Raw genomic sequence first — 25,465 nt, 5'->3', positions numbered from 1 at the left:
TTAAAACAGGGGTGGCTAACTCCAGGCCTCGAGGGCCGGTGTCCTGCAGGTTTTAGACGTGTCCTTGATCCAACACAGCTGATTCAAATGGCTAAATGACCTCCTTAACGTGTCTGGTAATGAACTAATCATTTGATTGTGAGTTGACCCAGGGTGATATCTAAAACCTGCAGGACTCCGGCCCTTGAGGTCTGGAGTTCCCCACCCCTGCTTTAGAGGGAATGGTCACTGCAAGTAAATGCAAAGCTGCTCCAATGGGAAGCTGTCTTGAGTAGTTTCTGCCCTAATTGGACTCTTCCAAGATGATAGCTGCCCCATCTGTAGTCACGAGTGATGAGCATGTGACTGCATAGTCAAAGGAGCTTGCAAAGAAAAGCGTCTGGACTTCTTTAAGTTACTTGAAGACGTTTCACCTCTCATCCGAGAAGCTTCTTCAGTTCTAAGGTCAAATGGTGGAGAGTCCCAGATATAAACCTAGTGGGAGTTTCCCCCCACAGAGGGACAAAAGGACCCCCTGATGATCCTCTAATCGTGACTGCATACATCATTACCTTCTCAGTCATCAAATCTCAACCAAATTAAACAGCTGTGGGAGATTTTTGGCCCCACGCTTTTCTCCCCACCACCATCATCAAAGCACCAAACGAGAGAACATTGCTCATACAGGATTGAGGACCCAAATACGAAAAAAACATCCATCCATCTTCATCTGCTTTATCCGAGGCCGGGTCGTGGGGGCAGCAGCCTAAGCAGAGAGGCCCAGACCTCCCTGTCCCCAGCCACCTCCTCCAGCTTATCTGGGGGAACACCAAGGCGTTCCCAGGCCAGCCGAGAGATATAATCTCTCCAGCGTGTCCTGGGTCTGCCCCGGAGCCTCCTCCCGGTGGGACATGCCTGGAACACCTCACCCAGGGGGCATCCTTGTCAGATGCCCGAACCACCTCAGCTGCTTCCTTTCGATGTGGAGCAGCAGCGGCTCTACTCTGAGCCCCTCCCTAATGGCCGAACTTCTCACCCTATCTCTAAGGGAGAGGCCAGCCACCCTTCGGAGGAAGCTCATTTCCGCCGCTTGTATCCGCGATCTCGTTCTTTCGGTCACTACCCACAGCTCGTGGCCATAGGTGAGGGTAGGGACGTAGATCGACCGGTAAATTGAGAGCTTCGCTTTTACACTCAGCTCCCTCTTCACCACGACGGACCGGTGCAGCGTCCGCATTACTGCAGCTGCAGCCCCAATCCGTCTGTCGATCTCCGGCTCCCTTCTCCCATCACTCGCGAACAAGACCCCGAGATACTTGAACTCCTCCACTTGGGGCAGGAACTCATCCCCGACCCGGAGTGGGCACTCCACCCTTTTCCAGCTGAGAACCATGGCCTCAGATTTGGAGGTGCTGATCCTCATTCCTGCTGCTTCACACTCGGCTGCGAACCGTTCCAGTGCGAGCTGGAGGCCCTCACCCGATGAAGCCAACAGAACCACATCATCCGCAAAAAGCAGAGATGAGATTCTGAGGCCACGAAAAAAACAACATATGAAAAAGTGAATGAACAAAACAAAAGGCAAGCCTTTATTTCTGCTGATAAAAAGTCCAATCAACAAAGAGAATACAAATGGATGATAACAGATACAGACACTGAGCAAAGGAACGCCAGGATTGCATTTACATGCACACTGAGGGCTAATGGGGACTGGATGCAGCTGGGAGGAATGAGACACAGGTGCACACAATCAATACAATCACAGGGGAGGAAGTTCAGTTCAATTCAATTTTATTTATCCAGCGCCAAATCACAACAGTCGCCTCAAGACGCTTTATATTATAAGGTAAAGACCCTACAATAATACATACAGATAAACCCCAACAATCATATGACCCCCTATATGATTGTTGCTCTTCTACCCCTGTATACGAGAGGAAACAGGACTGGACAACCGTGAATAGGAAGGTTAACAACAAACCTCCAAAACAACTGAATGTGAAACTGCAGAACAGATTTGCTCCACTATCAAAGGACCCTGGATCTATATCGGACAACCATCCATCTAAAAGTAGCGAAGTAAGGTCTGAAAATCTACTGAAAAGTAAAAGGCCACAGGGAAAGCTAAAGGCTAGGCCTGAAACTCTGATTGTGGGTGACTCTGCCGTAAAGGATGTACAAAGAATGTGCGGCAAGAACACTAAAGTCCTCTGCTTTCCTAAGGATATGGTCAACAACCTGAAGGAGAGAATTCTTCAAATTGCAGATGAATATCCAACTGTGACAAACATTGTTCTGCATACAGGGTCAAACGATGTGTCCAAACAACAGTCGGAGGTTCTGAAGCGGGACTTTACTGGATTATTAAATACTGTAAACTCTCTGAATGCAGCTGTATTCATCAGTGGACCTGTACCGCCCGTCAGAGGAGGAGACGAGAGATTCAGCAGGTTGTTTACACTGAATAAATGGCTCATATCAGCATGTACTGACCACTCAGTGCATTTTATCAACAACTTTAATATTTTTTGGGAACGCAGGCATCTGTTTAAAGCAAATGGATTTAATTTTAACAAGTCAGGGGTGAAACTGTTCACCTCCAACTTGTTTTATTCCATACGTCATCCATCTGTGCTTGGTGCCAAGGCTGAGATAAACGAGGAGTTATCTCATAAAGAGGAACAAACAGTACTCCAAGAACAGACAAAGCCCAGCAGAAACCTTGAGGAGGAGCTCCATCTGCCCCCACCCGGGAAGAGCCTCAGAAAGGAGAGACATCAGAGGCAAGAAGAGGGGTCCCTATTTGCCTCCAACTCTCTTAACAACACCAACGACCAGGACCAGGGACCACAATCTTCCCCAGTCCCCCAAACCCCTGACAGGCCATCACCCTCCTCCCCCTCCCTTTCTCCCTCCTCCCCACACCTGAAATTCACTGAGGAGATGATGGAGCGGGTCAATGCTGGGCTCAGATCTACCCCCCGGCCCAATCCCTTTTTGTCCCCCATAAACCCCCCACCAGAGCAGCCAAAGGTTCGCCATCGAGCCCCACCCTCAACAGAGCAATCGAAGTCACATTGCCCAGCCTCGCCCCCCTTAGTTCCTCCTTACCACCTTCATGCCCTGTCTCCGCAGTCTGATGTCTGATGTGTGGAGGGTCCGGGCTGCGAGGATTATGGCAGTGGTGACTTTTCCCAGGAGAAGCTGGGACCCTGTTTACTAGAAGGTTTTAAAATTTCTGTACTTTTAGGTGACAGAAGGAGACATGTGGCCTGGTCAAAACACAGAGAGCTGCACTCTAAAAGATCTTTAAATATAGTAAACATACCTTGTGTGCCACAGACTGCTCCCAAACATGAGGGGACAAGTAATACCTCTAAAACACTTAAGTTGGCTTTATTAAATGTTAGATCTTTAGCTGGGAAAACATTTTTAATTAATGATTTAATCACTGAGCACAGCCTTGATTTTATGTTTTTAACTGAAACTTGGTTGGACCAAAGTAACAGTGGAGCTGTTCTCATCGAGACGACCCCTCCTAACTACAGTTTTATCAGTGAGGCCAGGGTGAGCAGGAGAGGAGGAGGGGTTGCTGTCTTATTTAATGAATCATTTCAATGTAAGCAGCTATCTCCTGGAAGTTTTCAGTCTTTTGAATATGTGGCTTTACAGCTGAAGGCCCCATCCAAAGTTGTGTTTCTTAATGTTTACAGGCCTCCCAAATACTGCACAGACTTTTTTAATGATCTCAGTGAACTGCTGTCTGTGATCTGTGTTGATTTCGACTGTGTAATTGTTGTTGGGGATTTTAACATCCATGTGGACAACCCTCAGGATAAAGGGACTAAAGACCTGAGTAACACTCTGGGCAACTTTGGGCTGACTCAGCATGTAACAGAGCCCACACATAATAGAGGACACACTCTTGACCTGCTGATCTCCAAGGGCCTGAGCATTTCAAAGGTTACTGTGTCTGATGTGGGCCTGTCTGATCATTACTGTGTTTTCTTTGAAAGTAAAATCTCAGCCCACACAAATATATCAACAGCAGTGATCACAAAACGGTGTATAACTGAATACAGTAGTGAGATATTTAACCAGGTCTTCCCATTAACACCTGACCTGTCCAGAGGTTCAGTCAATAAGCTCGTCAATAGCTTCAATGCTAAAATGTTAAATGTAATGGATACAATTGCTCCCATTAAGGTGAAGGTTATCTCTGGAAGGAAAAAGTCTCCATGGAGAAACTCCACACTAGTGAAAAATGAAAAAAGAGAGTGTAGGAAAGCTGAGCGCAGATGGAGAAAAACAAACCTCCAGGTTCATTATGACATCTATAAAGAGAAACTTCACAATTATAATTTACAACTGAGGAGTGCAAGGAGGTCCTACTTCTCTGACATCATCACCAAAAACAGTCACAACGCTCGGGTCTTATTTTCTACAGTTGACAGGCTAACAAACCCTCCTGTGTCAGTGGCAGCTGAACTTCATTCGACCATGGCCTGCAATGACTTTGCCAAATTCTTCACAGAAAAAATCCAAAAGATTAGACAAGCAATTGGTACATCAACAGCAGATCCAGAATATGTACTGTGTCCACCGAAAAACAGTTTAAACACCATGAAACAGTTTCACCCGATTAACAGCAAAGACCTGGAGGACATCTTAGGTCAACTGAACTCCTCCTCTTGCTGTTTAGATGTCCTGCCAACAAGTTTTTTCAAAAAGGTCTCAAAGACTTTAGAGTCAGACCTGTTACAGATCGTCAATTTTTCTTTATTATCAGGTGTGTTTCCAGAATCACTAAAAACGGCTGTAATTAAACCTGTACTAAAAAAGGACAATCTCGACAAGACACAAATGAACAACTACAGGCCGATCTCAAATCTCCCATTTTTAAGTAAGATCATTGAAAAAGCAGTTTCTCAACAGCTCAATTACTTCTTAAAACAGAATAACTGCTATGATGCCTTCCAGTCAGGTTTTAGACAGAACCACAGCACTGAAACCGCTCTGACCAAAGTGTTTAATGACATATGTCTGAATACAGACAGTGGAAAAATGTCAGTCTTAGTTTTACTGGATCTCAGTGCAGCATTTGATACAGTCGACCACAACATATTACTCAAACGACTGGAGAACTGGACAGGTCTTTCAGGAACTGTACTAAACTGGTTCAAAACATACTTAGAAAACAGGAAATACTTTGTATCAATAGGTAACTTCACATCTGAGCAGACAAGTATCACATGTGGAGTTCCCCAAGGTTCCATCTTGGGACCTCTTCTGTTTAACATTTACATGCTCCCACTGGCACAGATTATAAAGAACAACAAAATAAACTACCATAGCTATGCAGATGACACACAAATATATATCACAATGTCACCAGGAGACCGAGGCCCTGTACAAGCTCTTGGTAAATGCATTGAGGAAATTAATGACTGGTTGTGCCACAATTTTCTCCAGCTAAACAAAAACAAAACTGAGGTAATAGTCTTTGGCGCCAAAGAAAAACGATTACAGGTCACCAGAGAACTTCAGTCTATACACCTAAAAACCACAAACCAGGCGAGAAATTTGGGTGTAGTGATGGATGCAGACCTAAACTTAGAAAAACACATTAAGACAATAACAAAATCAGCTTACTATCACCTCAAGAATATATCAAGGATAAAAGATCTGATGTCCCAACAGGACCTGGAAAAACTAGTCCATGCATTCATCTTTAGTAGGCTTGATTACTGTAACAGCATCTTTACAGGTCTACCTAAAAAATCCGTCAGACAACTACAGCTCATTCAGAACTCTGCTGCTCGAGTCCTCACTAAGACCAAAAAAGTGGACCACATCAGTCCAGCTCTGAGGTCTTTACACTGGCTGCCTGTCCGTCAGAGGATAGACTTTAAAGTTCTGATGCTGGTCTATAAAGCTCTGAATGGTTTAGGACCAAAATACATCAGTGACCTCCTGACCCAGTATGAACCTTCCAGATCCCTCAGGTCATCTGGATCCGGTCTTTTATCAGTTCCCAGAGTCAGAACCAGACACAGAGAAGCCGCATTCAGCTTTTATGCTCCTTATATCTGGAACAAACTCCCAGAAAGCCTCCGATCAGCTGAAACACTCAGTTTATTTAAATCCAGGTTGAAGACTCACCTGTTCTCAGCTGCATTTGAATAAAGCACCAAATCCGCACTCAAAACTTACATTTTAACTACTGATTTTATCTACTGTTCTGATTTTATCTGTTTTGATTTTATATACTGTTTTGTTTGTTTGTTTGTTTGTTAATTAGTTAGTTTGTTTGCTTGTTTTAATCAATTTTAAATCATGCTTTTTATTTGTTTTTGTTTCTAATGTCTCTGTAAAGCACTTTGAATCACCTTGTTGTTGAATTGTGCTATACAAATAAACTTGCCTTGCCTTGCCTTGCCTTGCCTATGAGAAAGCACTTTGGCGACAGTGGGAAGGAAAAACTCGCTTTTAACAGGAAGAACCATCCGCCAGAATCAGGCTCAGGGAGGGGCGGGGCCATCTGCTGTGACCGGTTAAGGTGAGAGAAGGAAGACAGGACAAGTAAATACAAGACACAGAAGACAAACAACTGACAAAGTAAAACAGGAAGTAAGTAACGATAACTAAAAAGGAAAACTGACACGGAAATAACTTTAACACGGGGAAAGACCAGAGATGGGCGGTAACGCGTTACTGTAATCTGATTACTTTTTTCAAGTAACGAGTAAAGTAAGGCATTACTATTGCAAAAACTGTAATTAGATTACCGTTACTTTCCGTAGGAACGCTGCGTTACTGCGTTACTAAAACCGTGATTTTTTTGCGAGAATGTCTCATGACAGTGACGTAAGCGAGTGCGACGTTCGTGACAACAGCTGTGTGCAGATCAACAATGGATCATATATCGAGTGCAGAGAGAGTATGAGCGTGCAGCGTTTAAAGCGTGGAAGTACTGACCTTACTTTGAGTTTGATTCCATAAAAAGTGACAAAAACATTAGTGTCCGTTGTGCGTGGGAAGAAAACTTCTTTTTACAGCGAAAAAAACCCCTAAACTTCCGAGCAAACAACGAGTAGCTACGACGTAATGGGAAACTCACAGAGAAACTCATGGATTCTTCCACTGACCGCTGCACACCTGCACCAGGGTAACCCTCCGCCTACCCCACTCCTGCTTTACAGGTGAAAATAGAGCAACAGGACCGCTAGTCTTTGACTTTATTTATTTTCTGCTGTGTTTTACTTGCATCTATTTGAAAGACTGAGTGTAAACACAAAAGAATATATTTTATGTGCTGGAATGTGCAGAAAATAGGTTTAAATGTTAAACAAATTTCTTCAAGTCAGAGAATGTTGCATATAATTAAATAAAAAGGTTAAAACTAATAAAACAAGTTTTAAAAAGAGACTTTTCCATTTGATTACATTTTGTATGATGGATTGTAGAAAAAGTAGAATTGGGCTGAAAGATCTATCGCTTTATCACCTATTCAGGTTGTAAATCGTGTTTTTAAAAAGTAACTAAGTAATTAATTACTTTTGAAAATAAGTAATCAGTAAAGTAACGGGATTACTTTTTTGGGGAAGTAATCGTAATTAGTTACTGATTACTTTTTTCAAGTAACTTGACCAACACTGGGAAAGACTGAAGGAAAAACGTGAGGGATGTAATGAACTCTAATGGAAATAGTACCTGGAACTAGAACTAAAGACTAAAACTACAGAGGAAATACACAAAGACAAAAATATTTAATTATAAACACAATTTGAAATTCCAAAAACTCAAAAGCCGAGAACGAGGGCCACGACAGATGAGAGTGAGTGCACGTGCCTCAGGTAACTCTGCAGCCACGACTCTCGCCTCCGCCAGCGTGACCACTCGATGGGACTCAGCTGCTGACACCATCATCCCAACTGCTCGTGTAGAGCACCGTTCACCTTAGAAGTTTCCAACTTCAGTCCACAGAGTCATGCTGCCCTTTACTTACCGTTGCTTTGCTTTTTAAAGGATACGCGAGGTTTATTTCCTTGCTTTGTGGCTGCTGTTGCTCTGTGGGTCATTTCAACCTCAAACTTTTCATATTCGTGGCAGAGATTTGGGGGAGTGCAAGCTCCCAGCTCTAAAAGGAATTGTATATTACTTTGAAATCGCCTGAAAAGCATGACAGGATAAACATGACAACAGGCAAGAGGAAAAAATGTAAAAGTTTGAGTTTGTGGAGACCTGTAAAAGAGAAACTTCACATTATTATACAGGATCTTAAATAAAACTGCTTTCCTATTAAATGATGACAACTAATGAAAAGCTCTTGCACCGGGGTTGCGGCTGTAGATCACGATACTTGCAACTTGTGTGAAATCCTGTTTTTTATTCCTTACTCTTCACTTTTTTGTTTTCTTTCTGAAAATCTAGAAAAAAGTTGCAGCACCCTTCCACATCACAGTGACAGTCGCTGTTTTTCGAGGGTGGAGGTGGGTTTGGCGAGCAGCACGTTCATATAGCGGCGTATCGTGGCGAGCATGTGTTTGAGGTTTGGAGAGAGCCGGGTGCTGTGAAGTGGAACCTTTCAGTGCTGATGTTTTATAAAACACCTTGTTTACACGGAGGTTCAGCGGGTTCCTTGTGGGAGCGTGTGGTTCTGCATCACATCCGCACGTGTACTTATTACCTCTCGTGGGAAACTCAGCTTCGTGCTTCTCGGAAAAACAATTAGCTGTTTGGCTTTTATCCCCCGATGCTTCGGGAGAAATCATTTTGATAGATTATTTCAGCTTTTTGTCTTCAGTTGTTTCATAATGAACTATTTCTGTTTTTCATTTGAGGAAGTTTGAGTTCAGGCAGAAGTGTTGACTTCTCGTTCGTCTCCGTTTCCAGCCTGATTCCTGTCATAAGAGCTGCTTGTTGTTTCCCCTCACATACTCGCCTGGCATTTTCGGCTGGATTGAGTTGGAGCTCGCCGACGCCGGCTTGTAATAGTAAATATTAAACACATCCAGCTGTCGCTGTGAGATGGCTGTCTGCTCTGCCGCTCTGCAGCCTCTGCAGCTTTTTACGGGCAGCTCTGCATTGTGTTCGGCTTTAGAAGTCGTGGCAGTGGAACATAGTGCGGGCGAGGACTGGTGGGCACAGATATACTGTGGATACAAATAGGTCAACAAACAGGGGAACAAGCGCTTATTATTCTACTCTTATTTCTTCTCTACGACATGAACGTGAACGATTTTGCACTGAAATAACGCGTCATATAAGAGGAAGAAAAAACTACGCTGGACTCTCATTGGTTCATTCTTTCACCTTTAGCCTGTCAGTGATGCAGAGGGCATCCCACTCTGTGAACATGGACAGTTAGACTCAGATGCTACACCTGTTACTGCTGTTCATTTTAACAACGCCTCATGACAGTCGCCATATTGGTCTGGTAGAGCTGGACCCCTTAATGCATTTAATTTTATGGAGGCAGAAGTTTATACGCGAGTAGTCGACTAGACATTTAAATATTACTCCTCTTGCTAGTCCGTGCCAGAAATGCTGCCTGGTTAAATGTAGTGTTATTATGTTATTAATGTGCTCAGAGCTGCTACTCACAGAACCGCCGGCCACTGAGATAGCAGATGGCAAAGTAAACAGATGACCAGCGCTGTTCTGCAGCACTTTGATGGTGTATGTCAGCTTTAAGCTGTTGAGACATTTATCACTGAAAGTTATATGTGCCCACCATCGCGGCTGCCTTCTAGTGTCGTCTTACTGGGATTACTGGGATCAGTGAGCAGACTCACACAGCCGTTGACAGGTTTCAAAGGTTTACTGAATAAGGCAGGAATGAAGTGGGCCAACGGGAGCAGGGAGTGAGTGAGTGAGCGGATCAGGATCCAGGATGTGTACGGAGCCTCAGCCAGAGAAAAGAGGTGGGGGGGGGGGCTACAGGTTTGGCGAGGGGTGGAAATCCCAGGTTGGAGGAGGGTTTTCCCTGTATGGTAACACTTTGTGCTGATCACTCCCTGTAAAGTATTTCACATAACAGGGGTGATTACATACAGGCTTGCTGTGGGATACTTTTGCATTTTCCAGTTTTAACACAAGCATCTGATGTCCTGTTGGATTTCTTTAAACACTGGCTGAAATCATTCTGTCAGGATTTCTGACCTCTGTTACCGTTACCCACACACAGTGTTGGGGAGTAACGGAATACATGTACCGCCGTTACGTATTTAAAATACAAAATATGAGTAACTGTATTCCGTTACAGTTACCGTTTAAAAAGGTGGTATTTAGAATACAGTTACTTTGTTGAAATAAATGGATTACACGGCGGTACTTCCCTGTTTCATATTGTGGCGGGTCAGGACTGTTTGGGTTTTGTTTGACAGCTACGTTCTGTTGTTCCAGGCGGCAGCGTTATGGTTGCCATGGTTACAGGGTGACGCTCTCTCTCTCTCTGCGTGTTTCCTGGGTGAGAGAGCGCAGTTGTTGTTGTTGTGCTAAGCTAATAGGCAGAATGCTACAGGTATAGCTCTAAAGAATGTAGCATCATGGGCAGTGTAGTCCGTGCTGCAGGGAGAATGGACTGCCATACCCGTTATGTGTCTGTGAGCGAGGGAGGGAGAAAAAGGAAAAGTATGAGCTGTCATCGAGCAAAAACGGGAGCTGGAAGCATGTAAATATAATAATAACCACTGCAGCCAAGAAGAGAGCCTGACGAGCCCAGCTGTAAGTAAGCTATTAAGACTCGACTGTACACCGTGTTCGTGTTTTCCTCCAAAAACAATAAGTTCTGTTGGAGCAGCCTTTCAACGCCTCTCTCTGTCTCTCGCTAGCAAAGTTGACCCAGACAACAAAGTAAAGCTAGTTTTCAGCTACGAGCCCGACACAGAACCCACCGTATTAGCCAGAGGTCCCTTTACTACGGTTCGGAGCCGCGGACCTTCAGTAACAGTAATAAATCACAGCAATAGTACATTCATGTAGTTGTAAACAGCATGATAATATATTAAGTAATCCAAAGTATTCAGAATACATTACTCTCATTGTGTAACGTAACGGAATACGTTACAGAATACATTTTGGGGCATGTATTCTGTAATCTGTAGTGGAATACATTTTAAAAGTAACCTTCCCAACACTGCCCACACATCAATCCAAAACAGCCAGTTGGCTGTTATTATTCCAAAGCTGTTGCAAACCAGCCAATCACAAGTAGTTGAAACATTCTCGTGATTTTTTTTATGCACTAATTTGTACATTTTCTCCATTATTATATCATCATCATATGCTGAATGTAATGCAGTCTCTGGGATTCAAAACCAAACATGAATGAAATCTCATGAAAATATAGGACTGTGCGTTTTTACTTGACTCTTTGAAGCTAATCAGTAAAATATTTCGGATGTTTTGTGATTTCTCATGGCTTAGCACTAGGTAGCCCAAATCTGTGCCTGATAGCTGTCCAACTTTCCCCTGTTGTCGCCCAAATATGTAAGACATGTTAGCAGTGACTTCTGGTTTGTGTGGGTGGAGTTGATGACAAGGATGACTCGACGCTTAAGGGGCGAGAAGGAGAACTTCCTCGACTCTCGCCGGCACTCGAGTGCCTGTCACTCAGAGAGTCGGTGAGGAAGCCAGAGAGAGGCGGTGGAATAACCCCAGCCACCTTTTAAGGCCAAACCCCTCCTTTATGTTCTCTCTGTCTTTTCCTTGTGCTCACACACAGCTGATCCTGCGTCGTACTCACATTCTCAAGCTGAAAGATTGTGGTTAAACTCCCATCACCCTTTCTCTCTTCTTTGCTCTCCATCCCACTTGCTGTACCTTAAATATCCCGTGCTCTATTTTTACGGTGCTCTCTCCTCTTTGCCCTCTCTTCGTCCTCCTACTGTTTTCCATTTTCACTCTTCTCTCTGAGGAAGGGGACTCGTGCGCAGTGCCTGGGAGGACACAGTTTGACGGTCGTCGCATGCTTGGTTTAAGTTTAAGTAACTCTCTGGACGGGACCGAGTTTAAGCTTCTGCAGAGCATTGGAAGCATATTCTGTGCACCATCCTCTGATAAAACCCACCGAGCGTTACTGTATATGACGTGTCCTGATCCTGGCTTTCTGTCTCTTGCAGCTCTGCACGAGTTCCCTACGGACCTGTTCACGAACAAAGAGAGGACAGAAGGAGCCGTGGCCTTGCACGTCCTGTGTGTAAGTTTGCCTTCACCAACACAGCTCTGCATCCGTCCCCCTGTATCCATGTTAGAGATTTTACTCACTCATCCAAAAATTCCTAGATGCTTTGTGCATCCAAAGCCTTCATTTTCATGAACACGTGGAAACAAAATGTACATTGTTTTAGAAGACCTGCCGCCCATCACAGCCCGGTGGGTTAAATAATGTCGATGCTGAAAACCCACTGAAAGGACGGCTCTACCAGTTGTCTAACCGATACTGCCTGAAAATGCTGAGGTTTAAAACATTCAAGCTAAAAAGAAGAAAAACATCCATTTACATCTAAATTTGATTGAAAATATAAAGAACATCTCTCCTTTTCCACATTTCCACCAGCTCCTCAAACTGAAACAGAAGTGCTAACCACTCGTTTAACTATAAACTAACTCAGGGTTAGTTCAAAGTCAATCTCATATCAGCTGATGGCTTCTACACATCTGACTGCAAACTCTCATATAAGGCACACAGTAGGGCTGCACGATTTTGCATAAAATGAGAATCACAATTTTTTGGCTTAGAATTGAGATCACGATTCTCTCACGATTTTCTTTTCCAGTATAAATATTTATTGCACTTATTAACTGCACATCAACTTCGTAACAGTTGAGACTGAACATAAAAACAATAAATAAACATAAAAACAACAAATGTCTCACGTTTTGTTGTTGCCGCAAAATGTTGTACTGCTTGAAATTCCGTCTCCACCGTTGCTCGACACTGCGTGTATAGAGCAGGTAGTGCAACAATAGAAAAATAGTTGCGGGACGGCACTGTGTAGCGTTTGTCTAGGGTGTTGATCATTTTCCTAAATCCCTCGTTTTGCACAGTGTTGATGGAGCCATATCTTTGGTCAGGTGATAAGTGATAGCCTCCGTAATTTCTTTGTGCCTGCGGGAGTTCGACGTGTATAGGGAAGCGCTGTATAAGGTTCCCGTTATTGATGTTTGGGTGTTTTGGGTTTTTTTTTAATCGTTGTCATTTGGAAATGAGATCGCACATAAGTATGAATCGAGATCGCGATTTTCTAACGATTAATCGTGCAGCCCTAGCACATAGTTTAAGCTGCTTCAGCCTGCTCACAGTTGCAGATGCACCTTTGCAAGCTGATTTGCAACCATCTCTGTCCCCGGTTCTCCTCCCAGAAACGAGCCATGCCCCCAAATATAAATCAAAGCAATTGGAAATATCTTTGGTGTTTGGATTACAGTATTCCAGACTGAGCTGCAGCTCAGTGCCAGCCGAGTCTTTTCCCATCCGGCAATTCAACAAACACACAGCCTTTGCAGCGGGACCCTGCAGAGGTCACCATGCGAGGCCCAAACTCTGATGGGGCCTTTCTTTCATCGCTGTGGCGCGAGCGACAAAGCATGCAGAATGTTCGAGCACGTGATGATCCATGTTGCATTGTGCTGATGGTCTCTGAGGGGTTTCGTCATAATGGAAGCTCCTGCAGCATCTCCGCAGGACTAAACAATGAAGCGTTTGCCGTGTCTCACTTTGCAGCCACCCTCTGAGCTGCTGCACAATGGTAACCTTTACCGGGATGCTTGGGTGTTTAGAAATCAGTGTAAAAATAGCAGGTGAATATAAGCTCCATCTGTTTTTTTTAACCTTTAAAATAATGGTCAGTGTCCTTTCGTAGCCGATGTCATTGTGCTTTTTTCTGTGTACAGCGGGAGGACAATCGTGCCCCGCAGCTGCAGAATAAAACGCTGCTGTAACAGGCTGCCTGTAAAACAAAATAAGAAATGTTCAGACTGTGATCGTGTGTGTCTGAAGTATGACATGCAGTTTATGCATTTGACTTACCCAAAGTGGGACAAAGGGGGTTTCCAGGAAGTTTTCGGATGGAATACTTTCCCGAGCCTGGGAATAGTAAATAGTCCTAACTCAAGGTGACTTTACGAGGTTTTTCCAGACTTGGTCTCAACTTGGCCTTTCACCAAGCCCTGGATATCCTCTCAACATCCTACAGGAACCCATCGAGCACTTAAACCCAGAAGTTTATTTGGATCTCAGAGTCTGAGCTGAGTATACAAAGATGCTCTTGTTTCCGTTTGCAACGTATTTGTAAAGACACGTGACAAAAAGTCCACATTTGCCCTGTTTGGCAATGACAACGAGTCCTTCAAAAAACAATTAGAGGCAGAAGTTTAGCTCTCCAAAGCTGGGCAGTCTCTTCTAATGTTGGCCTTAAACCAATGACTCAGTTTTACCAGAAATCCACGTCTCTCATTTGGTCACAAAACTCAGTCCAAGCTGTTTACTTTTTTTTTCTTGGTTCAGTCTTTGACTTTATACGGAGCCCCGCAGGGGACATGGGAGAAAAAAAAATTAAGACGGACTTTTGCGAGATCTTGCAAAACAAACTCGGGATCTCGCAAAAGTTTTAACCGCATTCTTCGGAGGCCGCCAGCTCGAAGCCGACCGGGTGGTCGAGGCACAATGTGCCGGGAAAGCGGTGTTCCTCCCGGCTGTAGTAGGTCTCGACCTCCCGTTAGCTTCGAGCTAGTGGGTGTCAGATCTCCGAAAACGTCGGAGCACTTTTGCAAATATGTGATGTCTTGTAAACCGAGGAGATATCTGACGTTTACACAACTACATTCACGCCTCAAACTATCTTAAAAGTGTATTTTGTGACCCAGAAAGAGTAATATTACAACTAAGTAGCTGCCGCCATTGTTGGAATTCAACTTTTGCGAGATCCCGAATTTGTTTTGCGAGATTCTGAGTTAGTTTTGCGAGATCTCGCAAAAGTCCATCTTAATTTTTTTTTCTCCCATGTCCCCTGCGGGGCTCCGTAACTTTATTATTGTTAGTCTTTGAATTCATTACGTTCTGTTGAAAAAAGCAGCAGATCAACTCGAAACTTAAAATCAATATATTAGAAAATGACTTTTATGAAAGGAATCACAGCTGGAAGATGAGCTTGATGCCAAATTTGAGGTAAAAGGAGACCTTTTAACTTTTTCTGAGGAGCCATCGGTCACATGGCGATAAGACTCTTCAAAATTTACCCAAAATGCATTTGTTGAGCTTTCTCCATTGAATGATCAGAGATCCAAGATGCCGGTGCTCGTTTCTGTTTCTCTACATCACGGGCGTGAAAATGGCGCCGTTTATAGAGGTTATAGAGAAAAAGATTTGTCTCTAGATTGTTACACTTAGACTGGGTGTAAAATAGACGTGGTTACAGTTTCGAAAAAGATTAAATATGTTTTTCAGCCCAGAAATTACAAGCTACACATGGATCTCTCCTGAAGTCACGAGTGATCATAGATGCTGGACAAACAATGCAAACTCAAAGGCCGTTTTTAATTTAATTAAAGCCATCCCCTATGTAATTCTAGGGCCTGTAAATTTGAAAATATTCCCAGTATGTGTGGCTACATAAATATGCTAAGGTATTAGAAAATATCAGCTGACTCTGAGGGGGTCAGATGGTTTTCTTACTGTTTAAAAATTCAGCGTATTTGTATTGACTCAGTTTGAGGCCTTAAACTCGCCTTAGTCGTTGGCTGTGATTCACTTTGATATTTTCTTCAGTAGAAACTTTAAAAGCTCAGATTTTCCTGTGCTTGTGACTTTGTGATTAACCATTTACTTGTTTTAAAATATGAAATATTGAACATGAAGCTCAAATTATGACATTTTGGAAAACATGCAGCTGCTCCTCTGCTGAAGTTAAATTTTCTTCCAGGCCATCCTGCGACTCAGGTTGACCACAGAGGGATGCAGATTTAAACACTGCTGTCTTTTCCCTCATATTTCCGTGTGATGCAGCCATAAGTGAAGCTGAACTGGGAAAGCTATAATTGACCATGAGTATTTGTGGTTTTTAAAAGTGGAAGTATGCTTCAGGGTTTTTTTTAATCGCAGTATCGTGCTCCCAACTTCTCTCCCAGCAGCTGTGCTGCTGACTCACTCTCCGGTCCCGCACAGCTCGTTAGCGCTGGGATCATCACGCCGGGAAAAAACACGAACACGAGCTCAGACTGAAGGACTTCCTCGACTCAATTCACACGTGCACACATAGAAACAAGTGTGCAGTCAGCATACGTCTCTGTGGCTGAAGACGCTTTCTCCCACCCTCTATCTCAGCTCTACATCTGTGTTAAACCCAGTTAGCAGGATTACATGTGACCTCTGACCTTTTGCTTTGGGCACTCAAACACATAACATGCTCGCTCTCACCTGCTGTCAGAATCAGGAAGTAGAGTTTGTGGTTGCTCGGAGAAATGTGACTGATCTCCGGGCACGAAGAGCGTGATCACTCCCGCGTCGGTCGAACTGTAAAGGTTTTGTTGTTACAGTGTGTGAGAGCGTTTCTCCTTTGTTCACACATTAGCAGTCGCTCTGTCATCACTGCTGCTTTTGATCATCACCACCTGTCTTTGATCTCCACCCCGTCTCCATTTCTTTGTGTTGGATGTATTATGCGATCCCTGAGAAGTTGATGTGACAGTTTTCAGTGTCACAGGCTGCCTTTTAATCCAGATCACTGATGTAACTTATGCTGCACGTGATCAACAAGAATTCATGTTCAGAGTTTTGGGTTTATTCTTTTTAAGATGATGTGATCTGTGTGTTTGTAAGGGAATTTTTATGTTTAGGGTTTAATTTAACGTTTTTCAGCTTTTTTTTTGTCAAATATTTTTTCTGTGTTATTCAAACATGTTTTGATGTGTAAAGCTGGCAGTAATCAGTATTCGGTCTATTATGTACATTTCTTCTTATGGTGACTCTTCTTAAGGTAATTTTAATCTATTTGCAGATGATGAACTCGTATTTTATTGTTGCAATAATCTGAAACTTATTGTGGATACAGGTTTGATTTATTTTTGTTAACTATTATTCATTATAAGCTGAGTTCTATTTTCAGTCCAATTCAGTTTTATTTACACAGCGCCAAATCACAACAGCAGTCGCCTCAAGTTTCTTTATATTGTACAGTAGATTGTACAATAATACATACAGAGAAAAACCCAACAATCACATGACCCCCTATGAGCAGCACTTTGGCGACAGTGGGAGGAAAAACTCCCTTTTAACAGGAAGAAACCTCCAGCAGAACCAGGCTCAGGGAGGGGCGGGGCCATCTGCTGTGATTGGTTGGCTATCCAGTTCATCTGCATAATACTTAAGCTCCCTTTGTAGATTTACTATGTTATAGATATAGATTATATATTATGCAGATTACTACTCACTAATTAAATCCATATGTTTGCACTTTAGTCTCTTTTGCAGTGACTAAGATATTGCTGGTACCATAAAGGAGAAACATATAAATTATAGTTGAAAAGTACGGAGCCCCGCAGGGGACATGGGAGAAAAAAAAATTAAGACGGACTTTTGCGAGATCTCGCATTTCCTGACGAAGAGGCCGCCAGCTCGAAGCCAACCGGGAGGTCGAGGCACGATGTGCCGGGAAAGCGGTGTTCCTCCCGGCTGTAGTAGGTCTCGACCTCCCGTTAGCTTCGAGCTAGTGGGTGTCAGATCTCCGAAAACGTTGGAGCACTTTTGCAAATATGTGATGTCTTGTAAACCGAGCAGGTATCTGACGTTTACACAGCTACATTCACGCCTCAAAATATCTTAAAAGTATATTTTGTGACCCAGAAAAAATAATATTACAACTAAGTAGCTGCCGCCATTGTTGGAATTCAACTTTTGCGAGATCCCGAGTTAGTTTTGCGAGATCTCGCAAAACTCCGTCTTAATTTTTTTTTCTCCGATGTCCCCTGCGGGGCTCCGTAGAAAAGAGCAGAATAACCATAGAAATCTTTAAAAAAAACAATTAAAAAAATAACTTCTGATTTCCTCTTGGTTTTAGAATTAGGCTGAATTTAAGCATGTCTGTAAATAACTATAGCTTTGGCTGACTACTATTGTTGAATAATGGGGGTTTCCCATACCTGTTCATAGAGTGCACAGTGCATGTACGCAGTAAGAAAAATGTCTAACGCTCGGCCCAGTCTTTGCCCCCAGAGTCAAGCTGGGGGCTTGTCTGCTCAGCTACACAGTGAAAGCTTAGAAGGAATCACAAATCCAGCGTCTTTACTAAGCATCAAAGCCATTGTTGGAATTCAACTTTTGCGAGATCTCGCTAAAGTTTTGCGAGATCCCGAGTTAGTTTTGCGAGATCTCGCAAAAGTCCGTCTTAATTTTTTTTTCTCCCATGTCCCCTGCGGGGCTCCGTAACTTTATTATTATTAGTCTTTGAATTCATTACGTTCTGTTCAACAAACAGCTCGGTTACATTTACAAGGTCAGAGGTCATGTTTTGGTTGCAAACTTCCTGACATGGAATTTTTCTTTATGCCAGCATGCTTCAGGAGAGAAAACTAACTTCCCTGTTTTAAAAAGTTAAGCGTGTGGGCCTGCTGTATGTGTTTCCTGAATGTTTAATGTCCGATCTGTTAATGGACTCCACTGAATTGTCATGGGCTGAGATCTGTGACTTACTTTTAGGGTAATTTACATATAAATTTAAGCAGAAAGGTATTCTTTCTTGTACCATTCTGGAATTTGTTTGATGCAGAATAACAACATCTCTTGTTGCTGTCCAGTTTAAATGGATCAAATCACATAAAGCACAGTGTTTCTCCTTCACTGTAATGTTTAAGGCTCTTTCTGTCTCTTCACAGACCATATACATGTTTTGCGCTCTGGCCGTCGTCTGCGATGACTACTTCGTCCCCTCCCTGGAGAAGTTATGTGAGGTATTAATCAAAATACAGTCACTCAGCTGGGGAACTTATGTTGGAGAGTCAAGAAATTTAAAGAGTTACAGTTTCAGATGAACCACAGACACTGATATTCAGAGCTGGATGTTTATTGCTGACGTATTTGCTTTGACAAACACATTTGAACTCTATTTAATTCTTATTAAGTGCTTTTCCCATCTCCCTGAAACAGGAACTCATGCAGCACTGATACTGTCTTTGTCCTCGCAGAAGGAAGAAAGAAAGTTGTTTATGTCAGTTTTTATCCTGATAAGGAGTTTTCTTTCTCTGTTTTAAGACTTTAATGTACTTCGCCAGCATAAAAATAGCAGAATATTCGACTCACTCTTTGAATATGAATCGTCATGTTTGCCAAACAGGAATATTTTTCTGTTTTTTAGACTCTTTTTTGTAAAAACATGATTTCTTTTGCAGAGATGCTTTTTTCTGTATTTGATTGAGAAATAAATAACCAAACTCATTTACTCATTAGCCCAAATTAGTTACATTTATTTATTCTCCCAAAAGTTTTCTAAAATCCTTCAGTCTTTTCTGGATTTTGAAACTGCGCCACCTTTTTCCCTGTTGAAATGTTCTTAATCTTCCGATCTGTTCCTTCTCAGCGTCTCAATCTCAGCGAGGACGTCGCAGGTGCGACCTTTATGGCCGCTGGCAGCTCGGCTCCGGAGCTCTTCACATCCATCATAGGTACGACATTTCTACACCCATCCCTCCATCAGTCTACATCCTCTGCTCTAACTCTGACAGCTGGAGCTGCAGTGCTGCTTTAGGCAGGCAGCTTTGAATGCTTTTATCCCAAGACACATGCAGTGAACATGGCTTTAAATATTCAGAATCACACTAATGGCATATACAGTGTTACTGGTGGGTGAAGAGTACTGTTAAATTTAGCTGTAATATGTTATAAATATGTAAATGTGCCAAATGTGTTTAACATGCTTTATTTTATTTAAGTTCAAGATGACATATTCAGCTCATTTCCAGCTTTATAGTTTTACTCTAAGACTCTACTAGTAATACAAAATATGAGTAACTGTATTCCGTTACAGTTACCGTTTAAAAAGGTGGTATTTAGAATACAGTTACTTTGTTGAAATAAATGGATTACACGGCGGTACTTCCCTGTTTCATATTGTGGTGGGTCAGGACTGTTTGGGTTTTGTTTGACAGCTACGTTCTGTTGTTCCAGGCGGCAGCGTTACGGTTGCCATGGTTACAGGGTGACGCTCTCTCTCTCTGCGTGTTTCCTGGGTGAGAGAGCGCCTGTTGTTGTTGTTGTGCTAAGCTAACAGGCAGAATGCTACAGGTATAGCTCTAAAGAATGTAGCATCATGGGCAGTGTAGTCCGTGCTGCAGGGAGAATGGACTGCCATACACGTTATGTGTCTGTGAGCGAGGGAGGGAGAAAAAGGAAAACTACGAGCTGTCATTGAGCAAAAACGGGAGCTGGAAGCATGTAAATATAATAATAACCACTGCAGCCAAGAAGAGAGCCTGACGAGCCCAGTTGTAAGTAAGCTATTAAGACTCGACTGTACACCGTGTTCGTGTTTTCCTCTGAAACAATAAGTTCTGTTGGAGCAGCCTTTCAACGCCTCTCTCTGTCTCTGCTAGCAAACTTGACCCAGACAACAAAGTAAAGCTAGTTTTCGGCTACGAGCCGACACAGAACCCACCGTATTAGCCAGAGGTCCCTTTACTAGGGTTCGGAGCCGCGGACCTTCAGTAACAGTAATAAATCACAGCAATAGTACATTCATGTAGTTGTAAACAGCATGATAATATATTAAGTAATCCAAAGTATTCAGAATACGTTACTCTCATTGAGTAACGTAACGGAATACGTTACAGAATACATTTTGGGGCATGTATTCTGTATTCTGTAATGGAATACATTTTAAAAGTAACCTTCCCAACACTGAGAGTAGCTTTGCTTGATTCACAGTTTGAAATAATCCTTATGTATCTGTTATTGGGCCTTGGTGCAGTGTTCAGGTTAACCTTAGCTCCTCTGTTTTAAACCTGCTTTCTTCTAAATTGCTGACATCCCCTCTCTGTACAGATACAAATAGATAGAGCAGGAAAAACGTATTAATCTGAGTGTTTGTAGCACTGTGAAGCTTTGGCTTTTGGCTCAAAAGAATTAGAATAAGGGAAAGTATAACAGGTCCACAGTAATGCTTTCTCTCTATCATTAACATAAAGTGCAGCGCTGGGACACGCACCCCTCTGCTGGCACGTGTGTTTGTGTCAAGTGCTTTGACAGTTGTGTGACATCTGTTTGTCACCACTGCAGATGCTACGTGTGCTCTGCTCTCTGTGGACCTCATCGTGTGTGTGTGTGTGTGTGCGTGTGTGTGTGTGCGCGTGTTGGCTCACTCTCCCTGCAGGAGTTTTTATCACCCACGGCGACGTCGGCGTCGGGACCATCGTGGGCTCAGCCGTCTTCAACATCCTCTGCATCATCGGCGTGTGTGGCTTCTTCGCCGGCCAGGTATGATGTCATAGCAGCGTTACACTGGCCGAGCTCGCTGCTGACCCGGTGGCATTTTCACAGCGCGCAACCGGCGGCCTAATGTCACCTTTAAATACCGAGCGACCACAGAGTGGTAGAGGGTGAATTCATGTTTATGCGAGGAGCGCACGCTGTTCGTTTGAGCTTTAATGTCACAGATGTTAGCTGTGGCACGCTTGGCGGGGAGTTCATTTTTATACATATTCTGCATCATTTCAAAGTAAATATTAAAACGCTGTCATGTCAGGAGATAAAAATGATGAAAACAAACAAATCAGGAATCACGCTTGTGTTTTATATTTGATTCTTTTCTGGAGCTTTTGTGTTTTTGTTTGTTCCTTTTAATTAAAACATCATGTCAGTGTGATTACAAGAGGCTGTTTGTATCTTTTTTCTACTTTGCCTCACTGGTTTTGTGTATTTTACATGAGATACAGAGATAGCATCACGTAGAGCAGCCTCTCTCTGATGCTTTCTGACATGCCTGGGACATGGAAATGAGCAAAGTACAAGGATAAGCTCTCCGCTCTGAAAAATATATGCGCTGGACTCCAAACAGTGATGCAATCCCAGATTGTGGATTATGTAATCATACTTGGATAATGAGGGGGAAAGACAGGCACTGGGATGGAGCACGGAGGGGGCTCGGAGGGGGCAGTGAAATCATCTTCGGTTCCACCCGGTGCACCTCGCCGCTGCTTATTAGCTTTAGCTAGATGTTTGTAGCAGGTTCCTTCTACAAAGTGCTTTTGTCAAACCCAGTAAAAGCAAACATTTTGTTGGGATCCAACTTTACGATTCCACAGCTGGGAGTGGCACATTCAAGATGTGACCCCCTGACCCTCCACTTATATATACAGTGAGCGCTGTGTGGGAGCGCGTTACAGCGTTAGTCACGGCATCGTGGGCCCCTGCGTTATATCTGATTACATAAAGTCGGTAAACACAGCGGCTCTCTTTCTATGTAGGATGCTAACCTGCAATTGCCTTTTTCAGTGGCTGTGATTCAAAAGGTTAACTTAAGACCTCCTGTGTTTACATCAGTATGGTAATGATGTCAGAAGGCTGAGTGTTACTGTACGAGAGCAGAAACTGATGCGGGATACTTTCGGTGTGCTTATCTCTCACTTTTCCTTTTTTTCCCCCTCACAGGCAGTGAAGCTGTCTCACTGGGCTCTACTCCGAGATTCGATTTATTACACGTTTTCTGTCACTGCCCTCATTGCGGTAAGAGCTTATACTGCAGAGTCACGTGTAGATGCACAGTTCACATGATCAAGTGTGGAGTAAGTGCAGGAAGAGGCACTCGTGCAGTCACTTACTGAGCCAATTTACAGGGCAGGTCATAGTTAGCAGCTTTACAGTCACTACACATTTGCACTTTCTACCTCAGCAGTGTAGCGTTAAGTGTAGGTTTCTCCCCCACAATGCAATGCACAAAGGCAATGGAGTGGTAGGACGTATGCTTACTCGAGTACTGCATAGTTTCAAGTCAATTTTTGTGCAACTTTTTGTGGGGAAATATTGATCTTTTGACTCCATTTGTTACTTTAAAGATTAAACAAAACAATATTAGTTATTCGAAGTATGATGATATGTTGAAAACTAGATTAGCCTTACCTCAATGAACTACAGCAATGAAATAACTTGCATGTTAATGCAGGAAACCAGTGGCTGACTGTTTCCTGTACAGTAGAATAGACTGGAGTGTCTCTCACATTTAAAGGGAATGGGCCTCTTTTTTTCTTCTTGTCCAACATGTTTATATTAGCTAATCTGAACAATTTGCTTTTTAGATATTTTTATTTCTAATGAAAAAATAAACTGACCAAAGAAACCAAAACAGGAGGAAAGTAGATGGGTGTCCACAGGTGGGACGGTTTTCTTCTTAAAACAAAAAACAAGGCTTGGTCTGCTGTAACCGAGGAGGCGAATGTTGTTTCACCTGAGACGCAGAATGTGGATCAAAGAAAAAGAAAGAAAAGGTGCGACATGAGCGTTTCTGTCCAACAAGGAGCGCCAACACAAAAAAGATGTTTAAACACCGCTGAGCTCTCAGACCAGGGCGAGAAACTCACAGCAGACGTTGAATTTTTCAAGCTAATCTGTGATTACTATTACAATTACCTATGTTACCGAATGAATGTTGTTATACAGTTTTACTTTGGCATCTTTGAGTAGCATAGACGGTGCTGTTGGAGGCAGTTTCTCCAGGACTGATGTGGCTTCAGAGACCATACATCTGAAATGCATTTAGGCCACGTGATGTCTTAAGAGACCATAACTGATGCAAATAAACCTTTATTAATCTAAGCAGAGGGAGGAGGGCATTATTGCTAATGAAATCAAGCTTACAGCCTGTAGAGGCTCCTTTGGGATTTTTGTAGGATTTAAATGATCTCATCAAAAAAACAAACAAACAAAAAATCTGTAAATAATGACAAAAAAAAAAAAACAATTAATAGTAAGAAGAAGACCAATAATAGATCGTAGTATTTAGTTTAAACATGTTAGCATGTGTTCTGTTTGAACACATATCTGTTCTTAACAAAGAAATTCCAGTAATTCCAGTATTAAATTATACATTGGATTAGCCGATGGTTTTTCCAGTAAAGAAAAAAAAGATGAATTGAAGATCTTTGCATGAAACAATCATTATGCACACTTTACAAACAGCTTTGTGTGTCGACGCTGTGAAAGAGTCTTACTGGATGATATCCGTGACTACAGATTAGTTATTAAAAAGCTATTGATATTAAATTATACGTTGGATAAGCCGATGGTTTCCAACAACTGTGACTCTCCCGAAGGACTCTTTACCTGCATGCAACCAAAGCCTGCTCAGTGATTGGCCAATAAACAGAAACCAGAGAGACTGTGATGTCACACATCATGTCCCTTAAATGCAGGTTTGCATATTCATTTACAAATAACTGAACTGAGCTGTTCTGCACAGATGCAGAACCTTGCATAAAAAGCATGAAAACAAAACATTTTTCATATTTTTTAGTTATCGATGCAGAACAACTGATATGTAACTAACATCAGTTACATAAAACTGTAACTGAGTAGCTGAAGCTGTAGAATATTAACGCCCTGCTCCACATCCTCATATTAATTGTAGCGACTTCCACAGTCGCTAGAGGCCGGGGATGGAGCCCGCCTATTTGCCTGACGCGCTGTCAACTTTACGCAATAATGCGAGAGGTGGAATTGTTTGCTTGTTTATTAAAGTGTTTACAGAGTAATGTCATCTCGCGATTTGGACTCTTACAACGTCACAGGCTCTAATGTAACAAGACGAAACATGTTGTGCAGCGGTCAACAAAAACTACGGCTACCCAGCCCTCCTCTCTGTCAAAATCAAAACCAGTGAATGACAGACTGACAACGCCCTCTTAATGTCACCGCTAGCACCCACGTGACTCCCATTACACATCACCATAGCAACCAAACAAATAAAAACCCAGTGATCATCAAAAAATTCAATACATTCAATTATGGTTCCTACATTAATGATCCAATAACTTATTATTATACTTTTAAATAGTTATAATTTTATATTTACAGGACATCTTTATAAAACTTCATAAAATCAGTCTAAGGGTTGTACATATTAAATGTTTGCTGTTAATAAACCAGAGTACAGCCACTGCAAAGAACTTTTTTTCAGTGTTTTCTATCCTTCATAAATTTTAGCCCTGTTGTGTATGATATTTCAACTTTTTACATATCTTTTAAATGTATTATATTTGTATTTGTCAATGTCATATTCCATTTTGTTTCTTTTGGCATTGTTTACTATTTTGGCTGTAACACTGTAACAATCTTTAATTTTTGTGGATTTGAGCTCTTAGCTGGGTCTGCCCCCTAGCGGCAGAGATGTTGAACTGCAGGATTTAATTAAACTCCCACGTACTTCCTCCACCTAATGACCCCCTTGTGTCCTCTTTGTCTTTGCATCTTTAGTTCATCTACGATGAGGAGGTGTGCTGGTGC

The 25,465-nt window shown here is 42.6% G+C and overlaps 2 protein-coding genes across 2 annotated transcripts in view; both read left to right on the top strand.

Annotated features, from left to right (window-relative positions):
- Nucleotides 1–25,465, top strand: part of LOC102790594 (sodium/potassium/calcium exchanger 3-like) — a 72,582-nt gene that overhangs the window by 38,667 nt on the left and 8,450 nt on the right. The window contains exons 3-8 of the mRNA XM_087842200.1: nucleotides 12,105–12,181; nucleotides 18,853–18,927; nucleotides 19,554–19,638; nucleotides 21,342–21,445; nucleotides 22,619–22,693; nucleotides 25,436–25,461. Of these exons, the coding sequence (XP_087698326.1) occupies nucleotides 12,105–12,181; nucleotides 18,853–18,927; nucleotides 19,554–19,638; nucleotides 21,342–21,445; nucleotides 22,619–22,693; nucleotides 25,436–25,461 (442 nt within the window). The remainder of the gene's footprint in view (nucleotides 1–12,104; nucleotides 12,182–18,852; nucleotides 18,928–19,553; nucleotides 19,639–21,341; nucleotides 21,446–22,618; nucleotides 22,694–25,435; nucleotides 25,462–25,465) is intronic.
- Nucleotides 2,112–3,763, top strand: LOC148102627 (uncharacterized). The gene has a single exon (XM_087842198.1). The coding sequence runs from the start codon at nucleotides 2,164–2,166 to the stop codon at nucleotides 3,124–3,126; it is 963 nt and encodes a 320-aa protein (XP_087698324.1). The 5' UTR covers nucleotides 2,112–2,163; the 3' UTR covers nucleotides 3,127–3,763.

This window comes from Neolamprologus brichardi, chromosome 6 (genome assembly GCF_056152115.1).
Source record: "Neolamprologus brichardi isolate AB-2024 chromosome 6, ASM5615211v1, whole genome shotgun sequence".
Classification (NCBI taxonomy): Eukaryota; Metazoa; Chordata; class Actinopteri; order Cichliformes; family Cichlidae; genus Neolamprologus; species Neolamprologus brichardi.
This window is presented reverse-complemented; position numbering and strand designations above follow the sequence as displayed.

Bases quoted from the DNA above. Each gene is read 5' to 3' on its own strand.
- LOC148102627 (XM_087842198.1), top strand. From the start codon at position 2,164: ATGTGCGGCAAGAACACTAAAGTCCTCTGCTTTCCTAAGGATATGGTC.